At 40.1% G+C, this 26,403-nt stretch overlaps 1 protein-coding gene across 1 annotated transcript in view; it reads right to left on the bottom strand.

Annotated features, from left to right (window-relative positions):
* Positions 1–5,262: 5,262 nt before the first annotated feature.
* Positions 5,263–26,403, bottom strand: part of espn (espin) — a 56,044-nt gene continuing 34,903 nt past the window's right edge. The window contains exons 10-14 of the mRNA XM_051949093.1: positions 21,479–21,624; positions 19,546–19,944; positions 9,858–9,936; positions 8,114–8,135; positions 5,263–6,434 (exon numbers count right to left, since the gene is read on the bottom strand). Coding sequence (XP_051805053.1) covers positions 6,287–6,434; positions 8,114–8,135; positions 9,858–9,936; positions 19,546–19,944; positions 21,479–21,624 — 794 coding nt within the window. The 3' untranslated portion in view covers positions 5,263–6,286. The remainder of the gene's footprint in view (positions 6,435–8,113; positions 8,136–9,857; positions 9,937–19,545; positions 19,945–21,478; positions 21,625–26,403) is intronic.

Here is a 26,403-nt window from a genome sequence, read left to right as displayed (position 1 = left end):
TCCTCATGAGCAAACAGCTCCAGTTGTCTCAGGTTTGATGGGTGTCTTCTCCAAATGGCATGTTTCAGCTCCTTCCACATATGTTCAATGGGATTCAGATCTGGGCTCATAGAAGGCCACTTTAGAATAGTCCAACGCTTTTCTCTCAGCCATTCTTGGGTGTTTTTGGCTGTGTGTTTTGGATCGTTGTCCTGTTGGAAGACCCATGACCTGCGACTGAGACCAAGCTTTCTGACACTAGGCAGCACATTTCTCTCCAGAATGCCTTGATAGTCTTCAGATTTCATCGTACCTTGCACACTTTCAAGACACCCTGTGCCAGATGCAGCAAAGCAGCCCCAAAACATTACTGAGCCTCCTCCATGTTTCACCGTAGGGACAGTGTTCTTTTCTTCGTATGCTTGGTTTTTGAGTCTATGAACATAGAGTTGATGTGCCTTACCAAAAAGCTCCAGTTTGGTCTCATCTGTCCAAAGGACATTCTCCCAGAAGCTTTGTGGCTTGTCAACATGCATTTTTGCAAATTCCAGTCTGGCTTTTTTATGAGTTTTTTTCAGCAGTGGTGTCCTCCTTGGTCGTCTCCCATGAAGTCCACTTTGGCTCAAACAACGACGAATGGTGCCATCTGACACTGATGTACCTTGGCCTTGGAGTTCACCTTTAATTTCTTTGGAGGTTGCTCTGGGCTCTTTGGATACAATTCCAACGATCCGTCTCTTCAATTTGTCATCAATTTTCCTCTTGCGGCCACGTCCAGGGAGGTTGGCTACTGTCCCGTGGGTCTTGAACTTCTGAATAATATGAGCCACTGTTGTCACAGGAACTTCAAGCTGTTTAGAGATGGTCTTATAGCCTTTACCTTTAAGATGTTTGTCTATCATTTTTTTTCGGATGTCCTGGGACAATTCTCTCCTTCGCTTTCTGTTGTCCATGTTCAGTGTGGTACACACCTTTTCACCAAACAGCAGGGTGACTACTTGTCTCCCTTTAAATAGGCAGACTGACTGATTATGAGTTTGGAAACACCTGTGATGTCAATTAAATGACACACCTGAGTTAATCATGTCACTCTGGTCAAATAGTTTTCAATCTTTTATAGAGGTACCATCATTTTTGTCCAGGCCTGTTTCATTAGTTTGTTTTTTTAAATAATTATGTTAATCAACAATTCAAAAGTAATGGCTGTTTTTGATTATTTAATTTTCAATAAATTTTTATTTATTGTTACTTTTGTGAGTTTCAAGTGATTTCAGTGAGAATTGTGGGTTTTTCCTTCTTTAACTGAGGGGTACCAACAATTTTGTCCACGTGTGTACATATCAGAGCAACATGTACAAACTGCCAGCCAAAGCTTCTATGTGTGTGGTTTCCAAATACATGATCTAAGCCGTGGCTGTTCTTAGTTCAGTTCCAGCATCTATGTATATTTAAAACAAATCAGATTTGATCCAGTTTAGGACAGCATCTATTGTTTTATAAATGCACAAGCAGTGGAAAAAAGTTTTCAGACACCCTTAAAATTTTCCTCATCTCATCATGAAATATTTGTGGAAAAATCTCTTTTGTGTTTCAGAAGGTGTGGCTGCATTAGACAGACAGTTTTATTTATTTATTCTACAAGAAAAACTAACAAAACTAAATTCTATCAAAACAACCCAACTCAAAACTTCTTATTTTTATGGAACCAATCAATTTTAAGTTTTAAATGGCCTTTTTAGGATTTGTTTAGTATTTTGGCTGTAATTGTACAAACAGAAATTACACTGAAGACCAAAGAGTGGTTCTTAATGCAACATACAAGCAAACATACGGGGCGTCCCAAAACTTTTTTTCCCCACAAATTAGTATGAAACTGTTTCTGACTGATTTTGACACATAATCTCCCTATAAAATAAATTGGAATCAAGCAGTGAATGTTTGTTTTTATATTAATTTCCAAATGCCTAATGATTCTAATGTCAGAACATTATTTCAGTTAAATTATCACTTTGATTATGTGATGCCACTTGTAGGATCTCATACCAATGTGAATCTTTTTTTCTTCATCAAATGCGTTATCAGGAACACATTAGTGCTGGTTTTTGGGCTATGCCATGTATTCTTTGAGAACTACAGCATTATGCACCACTCTGTTAGACTGTTTTGCATCGTCGAAAGATTTCTGTGTATTATTTTTCAGTGTAAATTATTCTAATCAGTAAAATTTCCAAACACAAATACAGCATTTCCTTCTTTTTTTAGTCTACGTTTAGTTTTCAATGCTAAATGTTTTTAATTAAAAAAAATTCTATGCATTTCTTTTTTTACGTTTTGACGCTGCGTCAAAAAACAAACGTTACGTCACCTGACGAACCGGCGCGCGCACGCACACGTTGAAACGAGGTGAGCTTTGACCCGCGCGCTCAGGTGCGGAAGAGAAAAAAAAAGGAGGGAAAACTGCAGCAGCGTTTGTTTGAATTCACTGAATTACAGTTTATGTTTGGAAAAAGAAGTTCGGAGGAAACCCGCGTCTTGGAAACACGTCAGGTGTGTTTTAACCTCTTCATACAGGTGGTGGTGCAACAGGTAACCCGCTGCAGGTAATGGGTGAAGTGTAGAAAAGTAGTTTAGATTTGTTTGGCGTTTCTCCCGCCAAGCAGCTCTAAATTACATTCAACTTTACTGCCTTTTTACTAGTAATTAGAACAAATGTGAAGGTGAAGTGCATTAAACTCAGCAGGTTACACCGAATAAACAGTATGGAGGAGTAGTATGAGCACTCTTTCTATGTAAATATATTAGCAGTAGATAACAATATAAAGACAGAAAAATATACAGTAAGCAGACAATGATCAGACAGAATGATCATTGACTGTAAAATACTGCCTTAAAATGCAGCTTTATTCAAAAACCATGATGCTGCACATGATTAGAGGGAGAAAACAACAGGCTGTTGACACAGTTGGATGCTGATATATCAGTTAGTAATAGTCAGGCACATGAATATCCACAACTCCACCATTTGTTTGATAAGGAAACACTTAAATAGCATGGAACACCAGCCGTTCGGATGCTTTTTGGTGTCTGACAGCCTGATCCAGTCCAACAAAATGTCCAACCACTTCACCAAGCTCCTCTCTCCAACTCTTTACTGCCCCATAATCACTTCTAATATCCTGGTTTAATGACTTCCATTTAGTTGTACAGCTGCCCCACAAATTAACCCTACAGCGGTGGTGTCCAACATGTGGCCTGTGGGCCAAAAGTGGTCCTCCAGAGGGTCCAATCCGGCCCTCAAAGTGTAAAAATTAGAGAAGACATTATAAACTAGTAAAACTCTCAATTTAAAAATAATTTCTAGACCATGACAAGTTGTTTGGATCATAAAATACTATATTTTCATGTTTTTTTTTGTCATTTTGTGTCTCGTTTTTGTCTTTTTTTGTCTGACTCTTATTGTTTGTGTCACGTTTTTGTTGTTCTGTGTTTTCTCTTTGTCTCACTTGTGGTGTTTGTCTTTTTTGTCATTTTGTTTCCCACTTTTGTCATTTTTTTTGTCTGGTTTTTGTTTCTTTTTGTCTTTTTTGTCTCGCTTGTCATTTGTCCATTTTTTATCACTTAGTAACTTGTTTGTCTAATTCTTTGTCTCTTTTCAGTTTTGTTTCGTGTAGTTTGTCTCATTTTCTGTTGTTCAGTGTCTCGTTTTTGCCATTTTGCGTGTCATTTCTGTAATATTTTGTCTTGTTTTTGTTGTTTTTTTGGCTTTTTTTGTCTGACCTTTGTCATTTTGAATATAAAGTAAAATATTTTGTCATTCAGTTCCAGATAGCTGTGACTAAATGTGTTCCTTTGTCGACACACTGTGATCTGGAAGTTGTGGTTATTTATAGGTTATTATTCTGTGGTTTTACTGGTGTGGTCCACTGGAGATCAGACTGGACTGAATGTGGAACCTGAGCTAAAATCAGTTTGGCACCCCTGCTCTTCAACAAAAAGTGTAGATTGAATTAAATCTAAAATGACTTGTGGATTTTATGTTTTTGCTCTGTGTATTCCACTAACTTTGTCTTGTAGCCCTGAAGCTTTGCTCATTTTGTTCCTCTCCGTACAGTGATGTTTGAAAAGGATTTTCATGCTTTCAGTGTTTTCATAACGTTAACCAAATGTAAGCGTTTTTCTTGAAAGGAATTCTTCCAAAGCATCAAAAAGCAAATAAAAGCAAGGAACTGTAGTTATAAAGTACTTTTGTAAATCTATTCCCATTTTACTTACTCTTTGTTACTTTTTGCCTTGAATTCATTTTGTAATTTCACTTTTTTTCCCCTCAAACCTAATTTGCAGTCAGCTTTAAAAACTATCCGCTCAATAAATGTCTGATTTCTGATCGGGCTGTATGATACCTCATTAATGTTTGCTTTTATTGAAGGTAACACAAACTCAAAACCAATGTTGTTTGGTGATTAAAGATTTTATTTTCTTCATTTTTAACAGTCTGAAAATATAATTATACATGATTTCTATTCAAGCAAGGCTGAGACATGTAATATAACGCAATATGGAAACAATGAAATGACAAAATTCTAAGGGTCGCTATATACAGAGTTTTATATATATATTTATAGAAAATCAAATGGCAATTACATTTACATCATCTTCAATTTCAATGTCATATGGCATCCGATGAAAGTGAATTAGAATATTTCCAAATAATCAACCGCGGTTTCGCTTTATACGCTATTTTTTGTAAGAATCCAACGTGAATGAAGTAAACTCAGGATGTTTGAATAATCTATGATTGAAACGAGAGCTTTGTCTTTTCTTTTTTTTTGTGAGCTTTGCTTGCTCCTAAATGTCAATGTTCAGATTCATATACAGGTGAAATTTAAAATCTGTGTCACATTTTAACGTGTAGCTTCAAATAGACGGACTTCTACCCAAATATTCCTTCAATACTTAAAAACCTGTAGCTGGAAGGAGCTGTCATTTAGAACTAATGCATGCTGTGTAATGATCAACCTTGTACTGGTGTTGGTTCTGTCTAGTCTTGTGTGTTAAAAGCTTATATTACTAAAACTTAGCTGGCATCATCTGAGGAACAGTACGTTTTTTTTATTCGCTCGCTTGTGGCAGACGGAGCGCTCTGTAAGCAGATCTGCTCATCAAACATTTATCTCCCCGGTTAGTGGGACAAAGGCCGGAACAGGACAAACTCATGTCTTTTCTCTACTTTGCAATATTCAGTGTGCAGATGAGATGTAAGATGCTGTTTCTCTGATGTGTAGGTTCTGTTTTTTTGTCTTTTTTTTTTTTTTTTTTTTTTTGCAGAAAGGCCATATCCACATCTATACCAAACTAGCTTTTATCTTCTTGATATTCTCTGAGAATTCAGGTCCTGCGGGTCGAGTAATAATACACCACGACATGCAACACATGCACACCACATTTCACATTCATGATCACAACAGCTGAACATTTAGCTCACGTATTTAGAAAATTCAATTGGAACTTTGCAGCTTTTGTTTTTCTTTTTACTTCTCTCCAGTGAAAAATTAGTAAAATTCGATTTGCACAGCTAGACAATCTTTGCATTATTTAAAATAGAATATCTTATCAGAGGAAAATGACGACAAGCTTAGCTAAAGAAGCGGATTAGCCGTGTTAGGATGTGCTTCTTACGAGAATTATGACTCTGGCAGTAAACTGAAGCCTAGGAAGTGCTTCTATGAGCTCCGTACAAAAATGTCCCGACTAAGACGTGATAAAGATGTGATGCTATCTACATACAGAACGCATTAGCTGCTTCAGAGCGGAACAAGCCTTTGCTGAGTTGTTGGAGCTACGTCTCCATTCATTACATAACGGTGAGCGAGGCTAATAAAGGGACAATATAAATGCAATAAGGAGCGTTTTCCTCATGGCAGAAATGCTCACAGGTAGCCTCTTTTAATCTATCACAAGCCTCTTACATCTACTTTAGGAAATAATTCTATTTCTAGTGATTTGTAGGAAAGCAGATGAAGATAATTTAGTTCAGGACATGTGCGTTTATAGCAGATGTCTTAAGCGAGGAGAGTCAGTGCATGTCAGATGTGTCGTTTAAGCTAAAAGACTGAGAGTTTGTGTCCGTGAGACTTTCAGTGGGAAGTGGAGGATCGTTCTGTTGAGTTTAACCCAACGTGAACCTCAGAGCCTGCAGGCTGGTCGGCGTTTCTGGAGAGTAAAAAGAGTTTGGACGAGCTCCTCCAGGCCGTTCGGTGTTGGGTTGGAGGGTCGGGGAGGGCGAGGCGCTGGGGGAGGGCGATCCAGGTCACTGTTTGGCTATATCCCCTTTCTTCAGGATGATCTGCCTCTGCCAGGGGGCCAGTTTGGTTTCATCGTAGCCCATGGTTCGTAGTCGCTCCAGCTCCGTCTTCTCCTCCTTCTCCTTCGCCTGTTTGGCTTGCTCTTCTGCTTTTCTACAGACGGAGAAATGAAACAGTGATTAGAATTATTAGAAACCCACATGTGTACTTCACTTTTTAGTCATTAGTTACAACATATGTACAGGATTATGCTTTAGCAGCCTCAGGGTTTCTGGTTTTAGACTTTCTACGATTGAAGGTCAGGTAGCCTACGGTTGTTCCACTGGCTTATACACCCCCTGTCAAAAGTTCTAGGACGCTGTCTCATTCATATAGAGTAGAACCTGTCCTACAACTTTTGACAGGGGGTGTATTTCATCATGTGGATGTGATCAGGGCAGGACTCTGATCATACATGTAAAGTTTCAGGCAGATTGGAGCATGTTCAGGGCATTTGAAATTTCATGGCGAAGGATCAAAATTCCAGAGGCCGCCACGGACACGCCCTTTGACTTTGGAAAAAGATTTTAATAACTTTGGATCATTAAGGCCTCCTGTATGTACTGGCCCAATTTGAGGTGAATTGGAGTTTCCCCCTAGGAGGAGTTTGCTCTAGAAAAAAATGAAAAATGGGCAAAATCTGACATTGAACACAAAATAGCTCACTTCCTGTTGGGTTTGGAATGTGGCTGTCACTGACTTTTTTGTTCAGTCTGATGTGCTGCATATGTGTACCAAATTTGGTAGATACACCCCCTGTCAAAAGTTGTAGGACAGGTTTATTTGAATGAGAAAGTGTCCTAAAACTTTTGACAGGGGGTGTAGTTAGCATTCCAGATTAGTCCAAAGATGGCTGATGGGGCTGAGGCTGACGCTCGATGCAGCCCAGACAAATTCAAGCAAGCAATATTTTAGTCAAATGTGTGTTTCCGGCGTTGTGGTCAATGTTCAAAACACACATTTGACTAAAACATTGCTTGCAGCAGCATTAAAATTGATCTCAAAGGTAACTGCAGGACCTTGTATAAATGGTGTAAAAAGCACATCTTTTTTGAGTATTTTTGTGCTGGTGTGTGCACATATTTTAGGCCCTATAGTCCGTTTCATCATTGATCTTTCCTACTGATGTTTTTCAGAGCAGAAATTGTGACTTGTAGCTGGTGGGACAAATTTAACTACGACTCTAGTTCCATCTCTGGTCCCATAGCAGTGACCAAGCATCTGCAGTACTCTCTAGATGTAATGCAGTTATTCTCTCTTAGTTACACTTGATTTTCCTGCAATGGCAAACCAAAATATCTGCTGCAAATTCACTCTTTTAGAATGAAATAAAGGTATGTTATCACTATCAGAAATGATTTGACTCACTCAAAGCTGATGTGATATTCAGAATTGATTTTCAAAAAGACCACCTCTAGTGATGATTAGTTTGTTTTATTTTACCTTGTTAACTTGTCCATGTGATGTTTTAGTAGACACATCATGAGTGAAATCATAGCAGAGGCTGAGCATTTACATCTACAGCATTTTAAAGCAGGATCATTTTCATGGAAATATGTTCAAATCTGTAACTGTGGCACACTGAGGTAAGTTGTTAGGGGTTTAATCAATGCCTGAAGAGGGATTTTACTGCAAGTCAGTGGGATGTTGTGACCGTTTTTCACCACTAGATGGAAGACTTGGTTTCATAATGACGGTGAATATAATGTCTAAAGCTTAATATGACAGACTGAGGGTTTGTTATTTTTGACATTTTGTAGCGTGTAAATGCAGGACAAATAAAATATTCTTACCTTTTTTGTTCCCTGTCACATCAGGAGATTGTAAACAAGAAGAAAAGGTGTAAAAATCTCAAACTGCCAAAACAGTTATTCCACAAGTTAAAGCAATTTGGACACAATTAAACCTTAAATCGAGATAGCTCAGAAATACATCGCCATAAGGATGTGTAAGTACAGCTGCATAGAATTGAAATATAAACCAAACTGTCGGCTTTTCTCTCAGTGAAAGGAAGAGGTTAGGTTTTCCAGAGGTAGGTCAGCCATTACTGAAGACCAAAACCACACGTTGCTGTTTCAATTAGGTCTAACATCCAGCTCCAACATAAATACAAGTGAACACAGCTGCAGGAAAACATTCTGTTCACAGTCTGTCTAAGCAAGTCTGTGGCTCAGGAAACTGTAAATCAAGCAAAGATTCATGTTGAATTAATCAATATCACAGTGCAGGTAGAGCTCGTTCTGGGAACTGGAATAACATTCTGGGCTTTGCAGTGAATTAATTTGGCAAATCATGCATTTTTTAAGTCACTGATAAGAGGTTTCAACAAAACTGCATCAATTATTCCAGCAGGCTTGCAGGCAATGCATAAAAACACTGCAAACAAAACAGATCAGTGCATTAGAGCTGCACAGGAGAGCCTCATGGTGGCAAATTCTTAAATGCTAAAACAACTGGATACTTTCTTAGAAGTCCATGGATGCATTCTGTGAGGGATAAATGGGACATTTTGGTTGCATAATGGTGCAACCTAATACTAGCCTAGCCGTGCTAGACCCATGCTCTGAAGACACAAGGGTCTAGACACGCTCGACAGGGATGGAGGCGGGCTAAAAGGTTGTCTATCAAATCACTCTGCAGCAACTGGGTAGGTATACAACCAATCAGCACAACGAATAGGCTCCTAGAGCGCCGGAAATCAGAGGATGCGGGAGTTCGGTGAAGCCTTATTTATACAGTCAATGGGTGAAGCTCAAGTATATTACAGACATGTTAACAGAAACATTATTCAGAGTCGGTGCTAATGGAGCTCAAAGACTGCTGTCGTTTTTGTTGTCGACCCTGGGAGAGAATTAAATTTGTTGCCGTGTGTTGTCTAGCACGGCTCAGCTCGTTGTTTCCGGTTGTTTCTGTCAGAATCGTTGCGCCTCTGTCGTCACTTCGTTACGCCCGCCTTCTGACTCTACACTTCATGGTGATTGGTCCGGCCAGTTTTAGGAGAATCCAGCCTCGAGCCTTATGGAGGGTAACTAGACCCACCCTGGCAGAATTAAATTCGTTGCTGTGGGTTGTCTAGCGCGGCTAGGCTAACCTAATACTGTTTTAATACCAAAATGTATCTGGATACTTGCTGTAAGAAGTTCACAAAAAAGACACCGTAGCATGATGTAAGAGTCCTAGTGTCATTATTCCAGGTATAATTTCTATGCTTCCGTATCATGTGAAGCTTTAATGTTCAGATAAAGCAGCAAAAATAATCAACTACATGCTGTTAGTGTGGACTAAAATTCAGTGAGAGAATCCTAACTGGTACGAAACACTCATGAAGCCGTCTAGAATTTATGCTTAGCAGTAAGAAAAAAAAATATGACGAGTTCCAGCAGGAAACCCTTATGTTCAAACTTGCAAAGGAGTCTTCTTTAACAGACACTTAAACAGAAGTACACGGTCATGTGCCGATATAAACAAATGCAAACACCCAGGATGTTAAACGAGGCAGAAGATAAGACGATGATCGACACCGCATCGCTACTCACCTCTCTTCATCCATTTTCTTCTTCATCATGTCTCTCCTCCAGGCCGGCATCGATGCCAGGCGAGCTGCCTCCTCCTCGGCCTGTCAGGGCAGAAAAAGGTCCGAAGGGAAACAAAGATAGGAGCCCAGACTGTCAGTAAAGAGTTTTAACTGTAGAAATAGACCTGATAACCTGCTCTGCATGAATTCACCCTCCGATAAATGTTGTTTGTTTATATTTGGAGGCTGCAAAGAATTAAAAAGCGGCTTCTTCTGTCAGGTGCGATGGCAAATCAAAATCAATCTGGAAGGCACTTTTTTCTGGAGAATATTCAAGCACAGATGGAAGAAGTGGCTGATGTTTTGTTTTAGTTTTTTATTTTGGCATTTTCAGGGTTTTACACTGAAAAGCCATCATGATAATTCAATAATCCCGCTTTCTTTGTGTATTGTCGAGACCAATCGGATGCGATGTCATGTCTGTATTGTCACAAAAATGCTCCCTGCATGCTGAAAATGTCATGCAACCACCTGCATGGACAAAAAGGCTCTTTCATCATACGTATTCTCATCTGTTCATTTTTACACAAACGTGCTTCATGGAAGGCTGAAGATTGCAAACATTATACACGCTGCATTGTGCAGACTGGTGCATAAACTAACAAAAGCAAACATCTCCCAGTATGTACTCATCTCCTGTTTTGTCTAGAATAAAATAAAGGCTTTTCAAAGGACCAGACGGGGTTCTATAGGATGTTCTCTGAGTGTGCACGGCTGTAACCGGAGCTTTTCTTTCTCTTTCAGGCTGTAACTGGAGGTGGAGCAGGAGGAGGGAAGGAGGGCAACCATGTCCAGATGCATTACCCTTTTGCATTCCTTTTACTGGAGGATTTCACTTGCCTTGAGCAAGTTTGAATCCAGGTAAGATTATCTGCAGTGTTAATTTTTTATGATTCCCCTGGGAATTTCAGATCGAGAAGAAAAGACTTAACAATCAGCGGATGGATTTACTGAAATTATGATTTACAGGGACAGGAGTGTAGATTGTGTTAAGACTAGAACAAGGCAAAGTTAGGGCACCTGTGATGCATTGGTGCTTCGACAGATGTTCATATTTTGGGAATAGCTCTTTTCCTGCTGCTTGTGGAACGTTGTCCCACTCTTCCTGAAGGGCTTGGTGAAGTTGATGGATATTTAGGGTTGTTGGACACATTCATCCAAAGCACCAAATGCCAGATTGTCTGCTGTACCTGCTGCTGTGTGAAGCAATTTAGTCGATAAATGGTGAAGTTGTGGACATTCAAGTGTCAAGTGCTCTGGCCAAAATCTGCCTTTATCACCCACTCCCCCCTTCATCTGCAAACAGACCATTCAGACCATTCAACATCACATAGAGTTCCATTGATTTGAGGTTTTCTGTGGGTAATGTTAATAAAGAGATGTCCACCGCTTCATAGTAACGTAGCAAATGCAACCCTAAGAATTACAGACATTCTAGTGCAGTGAGTCCACATTTTATATATTTTTACATAGTGTTTTGCTAAAAGTGCTTTTGTCATTGAAGGGAACCTTACTTTGACTGAAGAGAATGGGGCATGTATATGACTTCAGTAAACAGGTGACCGATTTGTGTCTGTTGTCATGACAAAGTCTAGTTCTTTTCCATCTTTGTGAAATCTGTCCTCATGTCAGACTTGGCTTCCTTTGCTTTTGTATTGCAGATATGCGCTTTATTCTACTTTTCAACTTCAGTGTCTATTTTTTGATTGCTGTGGTCAACCAGAGCAAAACTTTGTCTGGATGAGGAATGTCCGATATTATCAGCCCACCGACATTATTGGCCCGATATTAGCATAAAAATGTAGTATTGGTCAATATCGTTATCAGTTATTTTTGCCGATCATGAAAACCGATTAAAAATGCCTGGATTTCACCTATATTTAAGGCCTCATAAAGGGAAGGAGTGAGAGTGTGAACTGTTGTTTGAGACAATTAAAAAACGGTATAAATACGGCATTTTTTCCATATCTTAAGTTGAAGTAGTTTTCTCATTTTGCATAAACAGTTTCCATCTGAAAGCCTTGTTTCATCTGAGAATGCATCCAGTGGGACATCACAATAAAATGAGGCCTGATGTGGTAATTTCATGAAAGAAGATATGTGATGTTACCTAACATTAGTTAAATAACCCACAGATATTGGTATCGGTAGATATCTGAATCGGAAATTGAGAGTTGGATGACATCGGCAGATCAGTTATCGGCAAAAAGCCAATATCGGACATCCCTAGTCAGGACCTGTGGGTATATATTGTATATATATATTCTATTGTAATCTATTCTCTAACTTGTTCTGATACTGAAGGCTCTCATCATGCTCTGGTTTGCACATTGGTAGCAGCAATTATTTGTGTGACGTTAGTGCGTCTAAACATGTTAGAGGAAAAGCTTGTTGACAGTTATACGCTATGTGTGCTCTGTGCTGGCGAGTCTCGAATCTGGCAGTGAGTCTGGTTAAGTCTTTAAGATGCCATTATAGTCCTGATTGAGGTCTGTTCCAAGCCTAAACAAACCATTAGTGGAATCCACTGTGACCAGTAGTCTTCCACACCAATAAAATGACCTAAGAGATGTGTAATACATGGACTTTTATATGTTTAAGAGACAATCTGTTAAAACCAGTCATTACGGTATCAATTAATCACTTTCAGCCTTTATAAAATTGGTATATTTTGCTAATATTCTTAATTTGTTGGGATTTGATGACTTTTGAGCCAGTAAATACAAATATCTGTCGTACGTTGTACCAAATAATCTTTTTGCCCATCATTTTCACTGTGCTCTCTGACAATGGTAGCATTAACGTCATTTACTTTACTGTCTACATTCTCCAAATCTGACACAAATACCGTAGAGAACCACAAATGTATAAATATAGCTTCAGGTCTACCAGCTGACTGCCCTCCCTTTTGAGCTGTGAGTTGATGAAGATTCACTGTAACCTCCTTATGGCTCCTGTAAGCCACAGATAGCATGACAGTGGGTGGTGTTAAGAGGGTTATTTGAAGGTAATCTTGATGTCACGGAATAGAAGCTATGAGAATAGCAGTTCTTCCGGAGCTCCGTGTTTGACTGAGACTCTTTCATTGTTGCGTGCATCAGTGTGGTCGTTTAAGTTTGGAAAAACATCTATATATATTGGCGCTACTGCTACACAGATAATCAATAAATGTTTAGCAATAGAATAATAGTAATAGAGGATTGTGTTGGAATTAAATCCTAAGATCACAAACATGTCAACCATCTTTATTTATAACAGCAATGTAGAAATTAAATAATAAAGAAACACAAATTCACTTATGGAAACTGATCAAATACACTCAAAATACAGAATAACAAAACTATGGAATAAACAGCATGGAGCAATTATAAACCCTTCATTTGATGTTTCATTATGTTATAGCTGCTTTAATTTGTAATATCCAACTTAGGGCTGGGCGATATGGCCAAATAATAAAATCTCGATTTTTTTTATTTTTTTTAAGTCATCTTGGACGATTACGATTTTAATGGATTTTTGTTGTTTCTTTGCGGTCTGTTAGCTATGGCTAGTGCTAGGCATGCTGCACTCCCGTAGCTGCCAGCACTCCTCCCATTCTTTAGGATGCCTCTGCTGGAGGTGCTGAAAGAGGTTAGTTGTGCTGCTACTCTTCGTTTTCACAGGACTTTTGCAAACCTTGCACATGACTGTAGTTTGCTCTGTGTCAGTCTGGTCAAAGCCGAACCACTTCCACATAATCGATGTAACATGAGGCCCTTTTCTCGCGACCAACTCTTCGTCTGCTGTTCTGTCCACCATGACGGGGGTGTGAGTGTTTTGGCGGAAGGAGATGAGAGGCGGAAGCAAACGCCAGTGCACAAGTCGTGAAAGGCAGAAGAAGAATCTGTATTGTTATATATTTAAGCTCGCCTTGATTTTACGATTTGGCAAATTTTTAAATCGTCCAGTTTAAAAAAGGCGAATTAATCGAATTAATTTGATTTATCGCCCAGCCCTAATCCAACTATTGAATTACATTTTCCATCCTTGATAAACTTTGTGAGATGCACTAAAAGGCACGAAACCATGCGCTCACAGACGGACAAACAAGGACCATTGGTGAACCACGAAGTAGCCTCAAACTCTAGAAAGTCACTGAAGTTTCTTTGCCTTTAATGATTGATACCATTATATAAGATACAATTTTCCCTTTCACAGGGAATTGAGACTGAATAGTTAAGCTTTAGTAGATATTGTCTCTGTTCTTTCTAGCAAATATCCAACCATGTAGTCTTTGGAGTTTAACTGTGAAGCCTCTCTGACACAACTTTCAGACACTACAGTATGTATGTATCAGTCAGCCTGTGCCAGTGGAGCCTCCTTCATCCCATAGCCATACAGTTCACAGCTCTGGTCACTTGGTGTTGTGATCAACTGGGAAGGTCAACGAGGCTGACATTTAAATGTCATTTAACCGACTGGCTGAACAAATAGCAGGGGAGAGGAGGAGAGAAATGGTGCATGCAAGGGAGAGAGAGAGGCCGTGCAATATTAGATATAATTCAGAGTAATTTACAAGTCATGGAGCTTCACAGCAGACTGGAGTCAGTTTACAGTAGCCATGTTTCCATAACGTATTTTTATGTGCATTTTAAATGTATTGCATTGCAAAAGGGTAAAGGAAACTGTAAAATTGAAAAATGCTTTCTTGAGGTTGTCTTTCACTTTTTGAAAAATGCTCACATGATTGATCAGCTGTTTCTGCATTTTCAGACTCTGGACAGCATCAGATCTGGTCAATAACAGTTGAGCCAAAAGAATAATTACAACTTGCCCAATTGAAAACAATTTCTGATGACTTTCTTTCCATTTTTCTGTCGTAGATAGCCAACACTTTTGATTTTGTTTGTTTTGTCTTTGAGTTTTTTTTTTTTTTTTGTGATTCTCAAACAACTGATGCTGTTTTTGCAGCACGACGTCTACGTTTCTTTCTCTGTTTACTACAGCCGTGTTTGATGTGGCCTCAGGCATTCACTTCACCCACTTAATCGACACCAGCCTAATGTTTTCTGCTGTTTGTTTGACATTTATATTTAAATGTGGCTACTGAGAGGTGTTTCATCAAAGTTGCTGACCTGCAACCAAGCGAGCCTGCTGTCTGAAAGTGGCATAAAAGAGAATCACTGAAACTGTCTCAACATAAAATGCAACCTGAAGTATTCAATATAAACCAAATGTGAAAGGTTTTTACCAAATATGCCCATTACAAAGATGATCTAAACAAACAAGACTTTTATGGCAAATCTTCTCCTTTAAAAACTTGTTTTCCTGGAGGCAGTGCATCATGGCAATCAGTCATACTTCATCCAAAAAGCTGTTGCTTCACCACAGTTCAAAATCAAATTTACGAATAGCAAAAGCTTTCTTTTCATCCACTTAAGCGTTACGGTACAGCTAAGTACTTGCTCTTTGCTTTCCTGCAGTTAAGTCTCTTATGTGACATGGCCTAAATGCTAACACACCAGATTAGTTCCCCCTCTCTATGCGTTCCAGTGTGCAGGTTAGTTTCTCAAACCCTGCCCTTCATGCTTTTCCTCTGTGGTCGCACTTTTGGTCTTTTTCATTCACCCTTAGATATCAAAAAGTTCTGCTTCCTTTGCTTTCCAAAATGCAAAGCTTCGGTCAATGTATCTGATGATTTCCTCGTTGCAGAACTCCTTTAGCTCATAGATCACTTTTATTGAGTCTTCATTAGGTTCATCTTTTGGTGGAGGTTTATCAACAGGAGGCTCCTCTGTGATTTTAACCGTAACTGGAGGGACTTCTTTCACTGGGCTTGGCCCTGGGTTTCCTGTAGTGTTCTGTGGTGTCTCAGCTTCACTGTGTTTTACATTTTCAGTCTCTGATATTTTACCATTAGACACCACAGACTCATTTGATGCCATCTGCTCAGTGGGCTTTAGGTTTCTCTGAGCCTCCAGTGGAACCTTCTGGGTCTTCTGCTCCACAATCTGGCCATGGTCTGATACACCATTCTGGGCTGCAGCAAGTGATGATGATGGAGAGGCTTCTGGCTGTGAGGCTGGTTGGGAAGACTGTGGTGAAGGTGCAGGTGGACTTGACTGAGCATTTGGAGGTGGGGGTGCAGGATGGCTAGGTGGAGGAGGAGGTGGAGGATGAGAAGGTGGTGGAGGGAGTGGCTCCTGCATTGGCATAATGGACATATCAGGAGACATAGAATGTAGAGAAGCTGTCATCACGCCTCCCCCATTATCTGAGTCTCCAAAATACTTCAGTTTTATGTCTTCAAAACCATCTGCCCAGTCTCGCTTCCCCCTCTCAATTTTCTCCATGACCTCCCTGTGAAACTGCCTGATGACCTCCCATTTGTGGCTGCCGAGACGGTCAAACATCTCGTAGCACAAGAGGTGGCGGAATTTCCTTTCACTACGCGACATGTTCATCTCCAGCAACTGGAAGTAGCCGAGCATGAACAGGTCAAGAGTCAGGCTCTCATAGTTCACAGGTGAACCGTTGATGTGTGGTAAGAAGTGCTCTGGCCAGTAGATCATCTGGGCTCGACTCAGCCGGCGGATCTGCCGCGTGGGCACTTGACTCATGATTGTCCTCCAGTGGCCAATCAGATTTCCTACCACCTGCTTCGACTTCATGAATAGTAGAAGTTTGTCATCCTCGCTCTGCATCTCCCCACCAATTTGTTCACTAAACTGGCTGTAGTCCTCCCAGCCCACGTCTAAATGATTCCCTCTTTTATATTTAGTCCGATAAGATTCAGAGATTGTATACTTCCGCCAGTGTTCAAGGAACAGGAAGACAATTCTCTCTTTCCTCATTTCAATGCATTCCTGGACGTAGCTTAGATCCGTCTGCACCTCCAAGCTTCTTGTCAGTTGGTCATTATTTAAAATGGGGTCTGCAGAAAGAACCTGGTTGAACTCTTCCATGTTAGTTGGAACCAGTGCCTCAGAGGGCGCAAACGTCTGAGGGGCATGAGATGCAACGATAAGTGGTTCTTCAACAAGTGGTACAGCTGATTCTGGTACTGAAGGTAGATCTCCATTTTTATGGGAGTCCAGACCTGCAGCAGATGGAGCATTAACCCCATGAGTTGTCTCTGGACGATAACTAGACTCACTCACGACAGGAAGTGATCTCTTGCGTTTGTAAACTCTATTTGCTTGGTTATCTGCAGACTGCGACTGATTCTGGATCTCATAATTAGCCTTCAGGTTCTTCACTGAAACTCCACACTGCTTTATCTCCTTCTCCACATCCTCTCTTGTTGAGAAAGACTGAGAGCGTCCAATAATTCCAGCTGATCCTGCTGGCTGAGACTGACCAGCGCTCACATTCCTGGTCTCTTCTTGAGAATATCCAGGACATATGAGATCTAAAATATCTATCTCTTTGCCTCCAAGGGTGGCAAGAAGAATGGCCATACTCTTGAGCAGGGTGGAAATCTTGTTGCACCAGGCTGGAAGATCTTCAGCTTGTCCATGTACCTGCTTTGGATTCACTGAGAAGTGGCCCTGACTGAGAGCAGCAGAAACTGGTAGCAGCTGGTGAAGCTGTCGCTCCAGTTCTTCCAGTTCCTTCTCGACTTCTGAAACCTTATGCATGACCTGAAGGTTCTCAATTTGCTTCTCAATTCGGTTTAGATCGGCCTCGGTCATCAGTTCTCCAAACGGACCCAAAATGGCGTTGTGAACGTGGGAGTAGTGCCATTCCTGAGGCTGGTAGTGCCCACTTGATGCAAACTAAAGCAGAGGTCAAAGGAGACCAACAGGACAAGGAAAAAAGGGAAGGAGGGAAGGTTTCCTTCAGCTTGAAGTTCCTGGTATGAACACACGCTTCAGTGCAAATCCATCCGAACACACAGGATTTACATGGATTTAGTGGTGCAATGGCACTGCCTCATTACAAGCACGAAACTATCTACTGTAAATCCTTTGTCCTCAATGACTTAATTGAAATTTTATGCTGAATTACAATCGTACGTTGAACACGCCAAGATTAGTTTAAACAGAATATTGATCAATGTGTTAGTGTGTTTTTGTTTGCATTTTAAGCACTTGAAACTGCAGATCTTTTACTCAAGTGTTTACTTAATCCGTCTTTAAAGTCAGTATTTTGTGTTTCTATTAATTTACACAAACGCTGAAGATTCTGCTTTTATTTCCATCCAATAGTTTTTTTTTCCGTCTTGATGCCCGTTTTGTCTGTAACCCAACTATGATGTAACACTGCAGCACGCTGTAAGAGTGTTAAATCACTTTTGGGCGGTAGCACCAGTGCAACAGATAGTTAAAATTCCCACCCAACAGTGATAGGAAACCATACTGGGTGTGGTTAGCGATGCAACGGGTTTGAGACTCAAATAGGTCAGAGCAACACAGGTTTTTGTGAGTAAAGACTTACTATTTATTCTATTTGCAGCTTTAACAGTGAAATATACAAATGTAGTTGGATTATTATGCTTTTTTTTTTTTTTTTAGTTTTTTTTCCTGTTATTATGACTGGTCGACCTGTAGTGTGAATGGGCCCAGCATCACACCACTGAATCAGCATGTAAGAACTTGAAAGTCCATCAACAAACACCAGCCCACACTGTGAATCCGTTAGTCAAGTGTGTTTACGCTGTGATGGTCGTTGTAGCCAAGTATTCAGATCAGTGCACTCCAAACGGCTTGTTATTAACAAAAACATGCATAGAAACGCCTACGGACACATTTTAAAAGTAGTGAGCACATGGATGTCTAGATTTAGAGCTAGCAAGGTCCAATAGAAGTTAGCTCTTTACGTGTTATTTACAGCGGAGATAATATTCCTAAAATACTTTGTTCAGCGTAGTGAAATAATTTCAGATGTTTTAATGATGCCACTGCATCTTAACAAATAATGCACGCACACCGGCATCATTAAAGGACATCAAAGATAAATTCCTTCCTGCTGGATCATTTAAGAGTGTAAGACTGCAGCCTTTGGTAGCAATAAATTATTAATCAGTCAAATTTAATTAATCAAATCACATTTCGCTAGAGTCCCTCTTATGTTACACAGGACTAACAAGTGTTGAGATTGCTCCAGTATGAATTACTAATCAATACCTCGTGTAAACAGACATAATATTAAGACACACTCCAGTGACTGGTCATCAGGAGAGAAACGGAGAGGTAGAGTTCATTCATTCTAAAAAAAACTAATTTAGAGACTCAGCAAGTCTGCAAAACACTACATCCTTTCTGGAACCCATTTATTCTGAAGATAAGTCTAACGGCAGCTAAATGGGAAAAGTGCAACACGCTGTCCTTCAGCTATCAAGCATAGATGCTACATTAGCGTCTGAATTTAAAGTCCTAACCTGCATGTTTCATCATTATCCAACTGTTAGAAAAGTCAAAGAGAAAAAACAACAGTAACAGCACGCAAAAGTACACTAAAGATTAATTTACACCACCTCCTTTTTTCCAAATCACAAAAATCCACACGCAAATCCAAGAAGCAGCTATCCCCTTTGTGTGGTTAATTATGTGGAGCCATATAAGCCATATAAATATATATAAATTTACACAGTTTACTGAACAACAAGTGGGATAGCTACAACACAGCAAAACTTCTCGGTCTCCTAAAGTCTTACAACGTCGCGCCTACCTTGCGCTTGTGCTCTTCCTCCTCCTGCATCTTCGACTGCAGCTTCCGCACCATCACCTGCCTCTTCCATTCAGGGATGGCCTTTCCCTGCTCGTCATGAGTGGGCACCAGCGTCTCCACATCCGCCAGGCTCGTCTTCCTCCCCGACTCTGCTTTCGCCGATCCTCCGCTGCCGCTGTTCCCGTTGATCACAGAGTTGGAGGGCAGTTGCTCGTAGCTGGCGGAGGTGGACATGGTCCTGGCGGATCCGGAGCCAGAGCCGGTGGGACTGGGGCTGGGACTCGGGGTGATGGGCGGGGAGGTGATGGGCGGAGAGGTGATGGACGTGTTGGACGGCGGAGGGGATGGTGGTTTGGCTGGTGGGCTGGATGGGGGAGGCTCTGGGGATGTGGAGTTTCCCTGGTAGGAAACGAAGACACAGAAAACACGGGGAATTACAAAACAGATCGAGTTTTGTAGTTATATTTTTAGACTTTGCAGTTTATTTCTTGTATTTCACCACTTGTCACTATATATATCAGTAATTTTCATCATCACAGTGTGAGATTTGCAGTCAGGATTTCATTTAAATGCAGTTTTGCACAGAATTCTCTAATTATGTCTCATGTGCAGTTTCTAAAATTTAAAAATCATGCCTGAATCATTTTGTCTTTCCGTTTGCATCATATTAAATTCAGGTTGCTTTGACACAATCATGAAACATTAGTCAGCCAACTATTATTAGAAGAGGTATCACAGACATATAACTGCTCCTTTTGGTGGTTTAGTGTAACTTTTTGTATGTCTTTTCTGAAATCATTCACACCATTCATGTATCTGCCACAGTGTAAATTATGCAGTCAGGATTTCATATTGATGCAGTTTTTGCACAGAACCACATGTCTAATGTAGACCTTGCAGTTTCTAAAATACTAAAGTCACGAGTGAATCACTTTGTCTTGTTTGCATCGAATAAAATTTTGATCACACTAATGTAGGAAACAAACACTGATGAGGTCCAAAAATCACTAACAGAGGCATCACAGACATGTTGTGGCTATCTAATTTCTCCATTTGATGGTTCTTTTGTGGATGAATTTACACCATGTGTTTGAGTTTACCGGTATTTAGGGATGTCTGATATTGGCTTTATTTATTTATTTTTTTACCGATAACTGATATGCCGATATTGTCCAACTCTCAATTTCTGTTTCCGATATCAACCAATACAGATATATGTGGGCTATTTAACTAATTCTAGCTAACATCACATATCTCTTGTGGTGGAATTACCACATTATGCCTCATTTTATTGCGATGCCCTACTGGATGCATTCTCAGATGCAACAACTCTTTGAAATGTAAACATTGTCTGAGCAAAATAGGAAAAGTACTTCAACTTAAGTTATGGAAAAAGTGACATATTTATGCCATATATGTCTATATATATTTTCTCAAACAACAGTTCATACTCTACCTCCCTCCCTCTATGAGCTGGGAAATTGCAGACGAAATCCAGGCATTATTTTATCGGCTTTCATGATAGGCAAAAAACCCGATAACGATATTGACCAATATCGGGGCCGATATTATCGGACATCCCTACTGGTATTTTATTTAAATATTGATGAAATGCACAAGTAATGGCAAAAGCTGAATTGAAAGAACTAGCAGTTTTGTACACAGCTCAAAAAAATGAAGGGAACACGTAATCATCACAATATAACACCAACTCAACTAAACTTTGGGATATCGATCTGTCAAGTTAGGAAGTGACTGTAAATCCCCCCCCCCCCCCCCCCCCCCCCCAAGTGGGGTAAAAATTTAATTTTCCACTGTCAATTCTTACTCATTGTGTTCTGCATAAGTTACACAGTGTATGCCAATAATTTGAGTCATGTATTTGTGAACTAGTCTTCCATAAATTAGCGGTGCAGAGCAGCGGTGGACCTACGTTGTTGCCTGTGGGTCCGCTGTTGGAAAACACGGTGGTGTAGCCTTTACTGTGAGGCGTGGGCTTGAGGCTCTTCCCTGCTTTGATCTCTGCCAGCAGCTCCGAGTTGTCTCCAGTGGGGGACATCATGTTGAAAGATTTTGTGCCTGCAGACAAAAGGGTCGAGCACACAAGTGAAACCAGGTAGAGAGACTGAACAGAGGCAGATAGAGAACGGAGAGAGTGAGAGAGATACGCCGGAGAAGAGACGGGGGGTTGGGTGGCATTTCACTGTTAAATATTTCATCCAATCAGCCGGGGAACAAAGCTGACCTGCAGCATGTTGGACAATGCCGGGAGGTCGTTATGGTTTACCGAACCTCTGCCTCTCACGCATGAGCTTAGATATATTTCGGTTTAGATTTGTTTATTCCGGTTTGCACCTCTCGGGGTTTCATTTAAGACGCATCTCTCATTCACTCAGTCAACAGCTGGAGCGGACTGGGATTGGGTTGGGGAGGAGCAAATTAAAAATTATTCCACTACAGCGAACCCGAAGAGAAGAGGCACACAGTCTCTCTCAGAATGTCACCTGACCATAATAAACACAGCTAAGTCAGCGCTGAACTTTTAGCTTTCGCAGTAAGTAGGTTGAGCAAACAAATGCATACATTCAGTTTCCATTTACTCTAATCTGCTCATTGGGAACAATGCAACATCTATCTACTCGATTTGCTAATGCTATTAAAAAAAAGAACTTTATTTTCACTTTACAGGACAGGCAAAGTGTAAGAAGTAAGAAATGCCAATCAGGGAAGGTCAAAGAGGCACTTACAAGTTAGAAACAAATCCAATTACACAATAATACACGAACAGCCGCTATTTAACAATCATTTACACCACAAACTTTTAAGATGTAAATGCATCAACTATTAGAGCAGCCACACACACATTTTATAGCATTTATTTTGGCCCATACAGACAAAACACCAGCAGCTCCCTCACCTGTTTTTGTGAACGTAAACCTCCAGTGCAATTAATATCCTCAGTGCCTCATTGTTTACTCATTGTCTACTCGCTGAATGGAAAGAAACAAGTCCTCCCGTAAAAAGTGTTCCCTGTTGAGGCGCCTACAGTGATCTAGCAGGACACAAAGCCTCGCCAGCCTGCCTCCCCTCCTCGCTCTGCCTCGCTCTCCCCCGTCGCTGTCTCTCTCTCTCTCTCTCTATCGGGGAGGAGAGAACAGCTTTCTATTAAAGACCCATCATCACAGTTGGGGGAAATCTAAAGGAATCACCGGTAACTGGAAGTGACAGCGAGCCATTGGCAAGCCGGCCAGGAATTAACACGCACATGCGACCGCGCGCTCGCACACAGTCGCCCTTCAATCCCCGGCTTGTCGGTCCTCTCTACCGGACCAATCCTCCCTGCAGCAAACCTGACATGCATGCAGTCGCACCGCACATTTTCTGGATTATGAAGGGAGAGAGTAGCGGCTAACACCTCTTAAGGCTTTTACAGTGTGCATATTCCATAAAAAGTCTGACACGATAACACGTGACAGGTCTTTAAATGCACTTTCAGCAGGTTATATTTTGCAGCAAATCCACAATGCAATGTGCAACAAGTGCTACTAAACACTTTAAAACAATAAAAAACCTCTGAATAATCTTTAAGTAGCTGAGTTTTTAGTTTTTGCAGCTTGAACGGCCTACCTTCACCCATTTTTCCCCTCATTATAGAGTTCAGGAAAAGCTGATGATCCACAATCAAAAATGAAGTGAGAAAACTGCTTTGTGTTTGTGGTTTTAGTGCCCTGTGCCTGCAGCTCCTTTCTGTTTAGGTTGGGGTGTGGATCAGTCGATATATCAGAAGGAGGGTGGAGGTGTGACAGGTGGAGAACATTTGACAAATAGCCTTTCATAATGAACAGCACAGCACAAAAGGCTTTCTTCTCTGGGTTCGAACTTTAAAGGCGCGCGCGCTGCTGCGTCTGTAAACCCACTGGTGGGTCTGACAGGTGTGTTTTCTTTTCAAAATTCCACACTTTCACCGTTTATCAGAGCCGGATAGTGTAAACACAGAAAGGTCACTGAACAAAGCATGTGTGATATGCAGCTCCCTTATGAAAAGGAACCAAATCTAAGCCTAAAATGTAGACCAGGGGTGTCCAACATGAGGCCCGTGGTCCAAAAGTGGTCCTCCAGAGGGTCCAATCCGGCCCTCAAAGGGTAAAAATTCCAGAGAAGACATTAACTGCAGATTGTAAATTAGTAAAACTATAAATTTATAATCATTTCTAGACCATGACAAGTTGTTTGGATCATGTAAAATACTCTATTGTTCATTGTTCTTTTGTCATTTTGTGTCTCATTTTTGTAATATTTTGTCTGTTTTGTTGTTTTTTTGGTCTGAGTTTTGTCCTTTTGTTTCTCATTTTTGTCGTTTTGTGTTTCCCTTTTATCTCACTTGTGTTTTTTGTTTTGCTTTACTCGTTGTTTTGCGTAGCGTTTTTGTCGTTTTGTGTTGTCTACTTTTTCGTCGTTTTGTTTCTCGCTTTTGTCATTAGTGTAATTTTTTGTCTCGTTTTTGTTGTTTGTCCATTTTTTTGTTGCTTTGTAACTTTTTTGTCTCTTTCTTTGTTTTGTTTCATGTCGTTTGTCTTATTGTTTTGTCGTTATGTGTGTCATATTTGTAATATTCTGTCTGTTTTGTTGTTTTTTTGGTCTGAGTTTTGTCCTTTTGTTTCTCATTTTTGTCGTTTTGTATTTCCCTTTTGTCCCGCTTGTGTTTTTTGTTTTATTTTTGTCATTTTGTTTTGCTTTACTTGTCGTTTTGCGTGGCGTTTGTGTAGCTTTTGTGTTGATCGTCTACTTTTTCGTCATTTTGTTTCTCGCTTTTGTCATTTGTGTAATTTTTTTGTCTCGTTTTTGTTGTTTGTGCATTTTTTGTTGCTTTGTAACTTTTTTGTCTCTTTCTTTGTTTGTTTCATGTCGTTTGTCTTATTGTTTTGTCATTTTGTGTCTCATATTTGTAATATTTTGTCTTGCTTTTGTTGTTTTTTTGTCTTTTTTGTTGCTGTTTTGATCACAAAGTAAAATCCTCCATGGTTCAGTTCCAGGTGACTAAATGTTGTGTTCCTTTGTAGACACTCTGTGATCTGGAAGTTGTAACGTATAAATGATAAACTGAGGATGAATGCTGATGAAATGTCACTTATTTTTCTTAAGAAATTTCAGGTTGTTCATGATGTTTTGTAGAAAGTTAATTCTTTAAATGTGAATATTATCAGAAATTTACTTTTTGCACTAAAACAAAGGAACCATTAGGAGTTGTGGTTATTTATAGGTTATCATGCTGTGGTTTTACTGGTCACTGGAGCTCAAACTGGGCTGAATGTGGAACCTGGACTAAGATGAGTTTGACACCCCTGGTTTAGACTAATCAGAACAAACAAATCTGCACAACTGGAAAACCATTCGGCTGCAACCAACAGTCACAATGCAGAAATTCTGGGAAATGTCACCTGAACCGCAGGCTGTATTTACAGAGCCGATGGAAGACAAACAGAAATAGTAAAACATCTACAGGACTGTAGCCACTGTTTTTATTTTATTTTCAAGTCTCCGTAACGCCTAAGTGGGCACTTAGAATAATGCTGTACTTGGTTTTTCTGTTTCCATGGAGGTGCAGAACTTTATATTGCAGTGAAAAATGAGCCCACATTGAGTAAAAATGGAGCAAAAAACACCCAGAGACTCTTTGTGGTTCAGAGGAAGGATCCTGTCAATGAAAAGAAAACAATCAGGAACTTTTAATTGCCTCAACGACCACTTGCGCTCTAAATTTTTATCAAGCTCTCAGAATAATTTAACTTTACGGCCGCCACACTGTCTGTTCATCGCCTGATTGACGCCGTAGAATAATTACCGAGGCACAGCGCGAGACAAAGATGTGTCCTGTACAATATAAAAAGTGCACTGCTCTTTCCTTTGGTGATCAGTAGAAGAACAACGGAGACCTTCTAAACATCTCCGGGTTCCCAGTCAGCCACCTGCTCTGTTTCTGCCTCTCAACAAGCTTCTGAGCCGTAAATTCATCTTGTGTTTAATTTTACGACCGCCAAACTGTCTCCTTAGTACCCGATTAACGCCGTGGCACAAATCATGCCGTTAGGAAGCACGCACAGCGCTCTGTAAGGATTTTACCGCCAGGCTGCCGTTAGACAGCAGAAGGACAACAAAGTGTAAAGATTAAAACGTATGGATTGTAAATAGGTGTCTAAATGCAGAAATTAACGGTTTACAGCCTAATTGATGTTTATTACTGGTTTAGTTAAAAAGTACTGCACTGTATATTGCCCCTTTAAGCCGTTCTCTACTGTAATTTAGCTTTTTGTTGGAGATAATGAGCTGCATCACAGGCTCTGGAAAAGATTTCTGTTCTAAACGACCTGTTCCCTTTTATCTCTGCCTGTTTCACTGATTACAGAACTACTAGAAAAATAATGTAGGATAAGTAAGATAATTAATATTGGGAAATAGTTACTGAAAGAACAGCATATAAATGATAAACACATTTAATTTGTCCAACAGCCTAATTATAAAAGGATGAATCATTGCCTCCTTTGAATTAATAACCTTCAAAAACATGTGGCGGTCGCTGCTAGAAGTTCTGACTGTGATTATTTTTAATACTGTACAGAAAACATGGACAGTAAACAAAGAAAACTGATCAAACCACTGCTTTTGAGGAATCAGATGGATAATCTCTGACTTTGTTATTAGGAGCTGCAGTCAGGTTTTAATGTCTTCTGGTTCATTTTTTACTTCAAAGCTGCCTCTTTGCTGAATACTGAAACCGTTCTGTTCTTCAGAACAAAGGGCTTTTTCTCCTGTAGGAAGTTCAAATATATCATGTGAAATACATGTAAATGGTTTTGGAAA

This window comes from Acanthochromis polyacanthus, chromosome 6 (genome assembly GCF_021347895.1).
Source record: "Acanthochromis polyacanthus isolate Apoly-LR-REF ecotype Palm Island chromosome 6, KAUST_Apoly_ChrSc, whole genome shotgun sequence".
Taxonomy (NCBI): Eukaryota; Metazoa; Chordata; class Actinopteri; family Pomacentridae; genus Acanthochromis; species Acanthochromis polyacanthus.
This window is presented reverse-complemented; position numbering and strand designations above follow the sequence as displayed.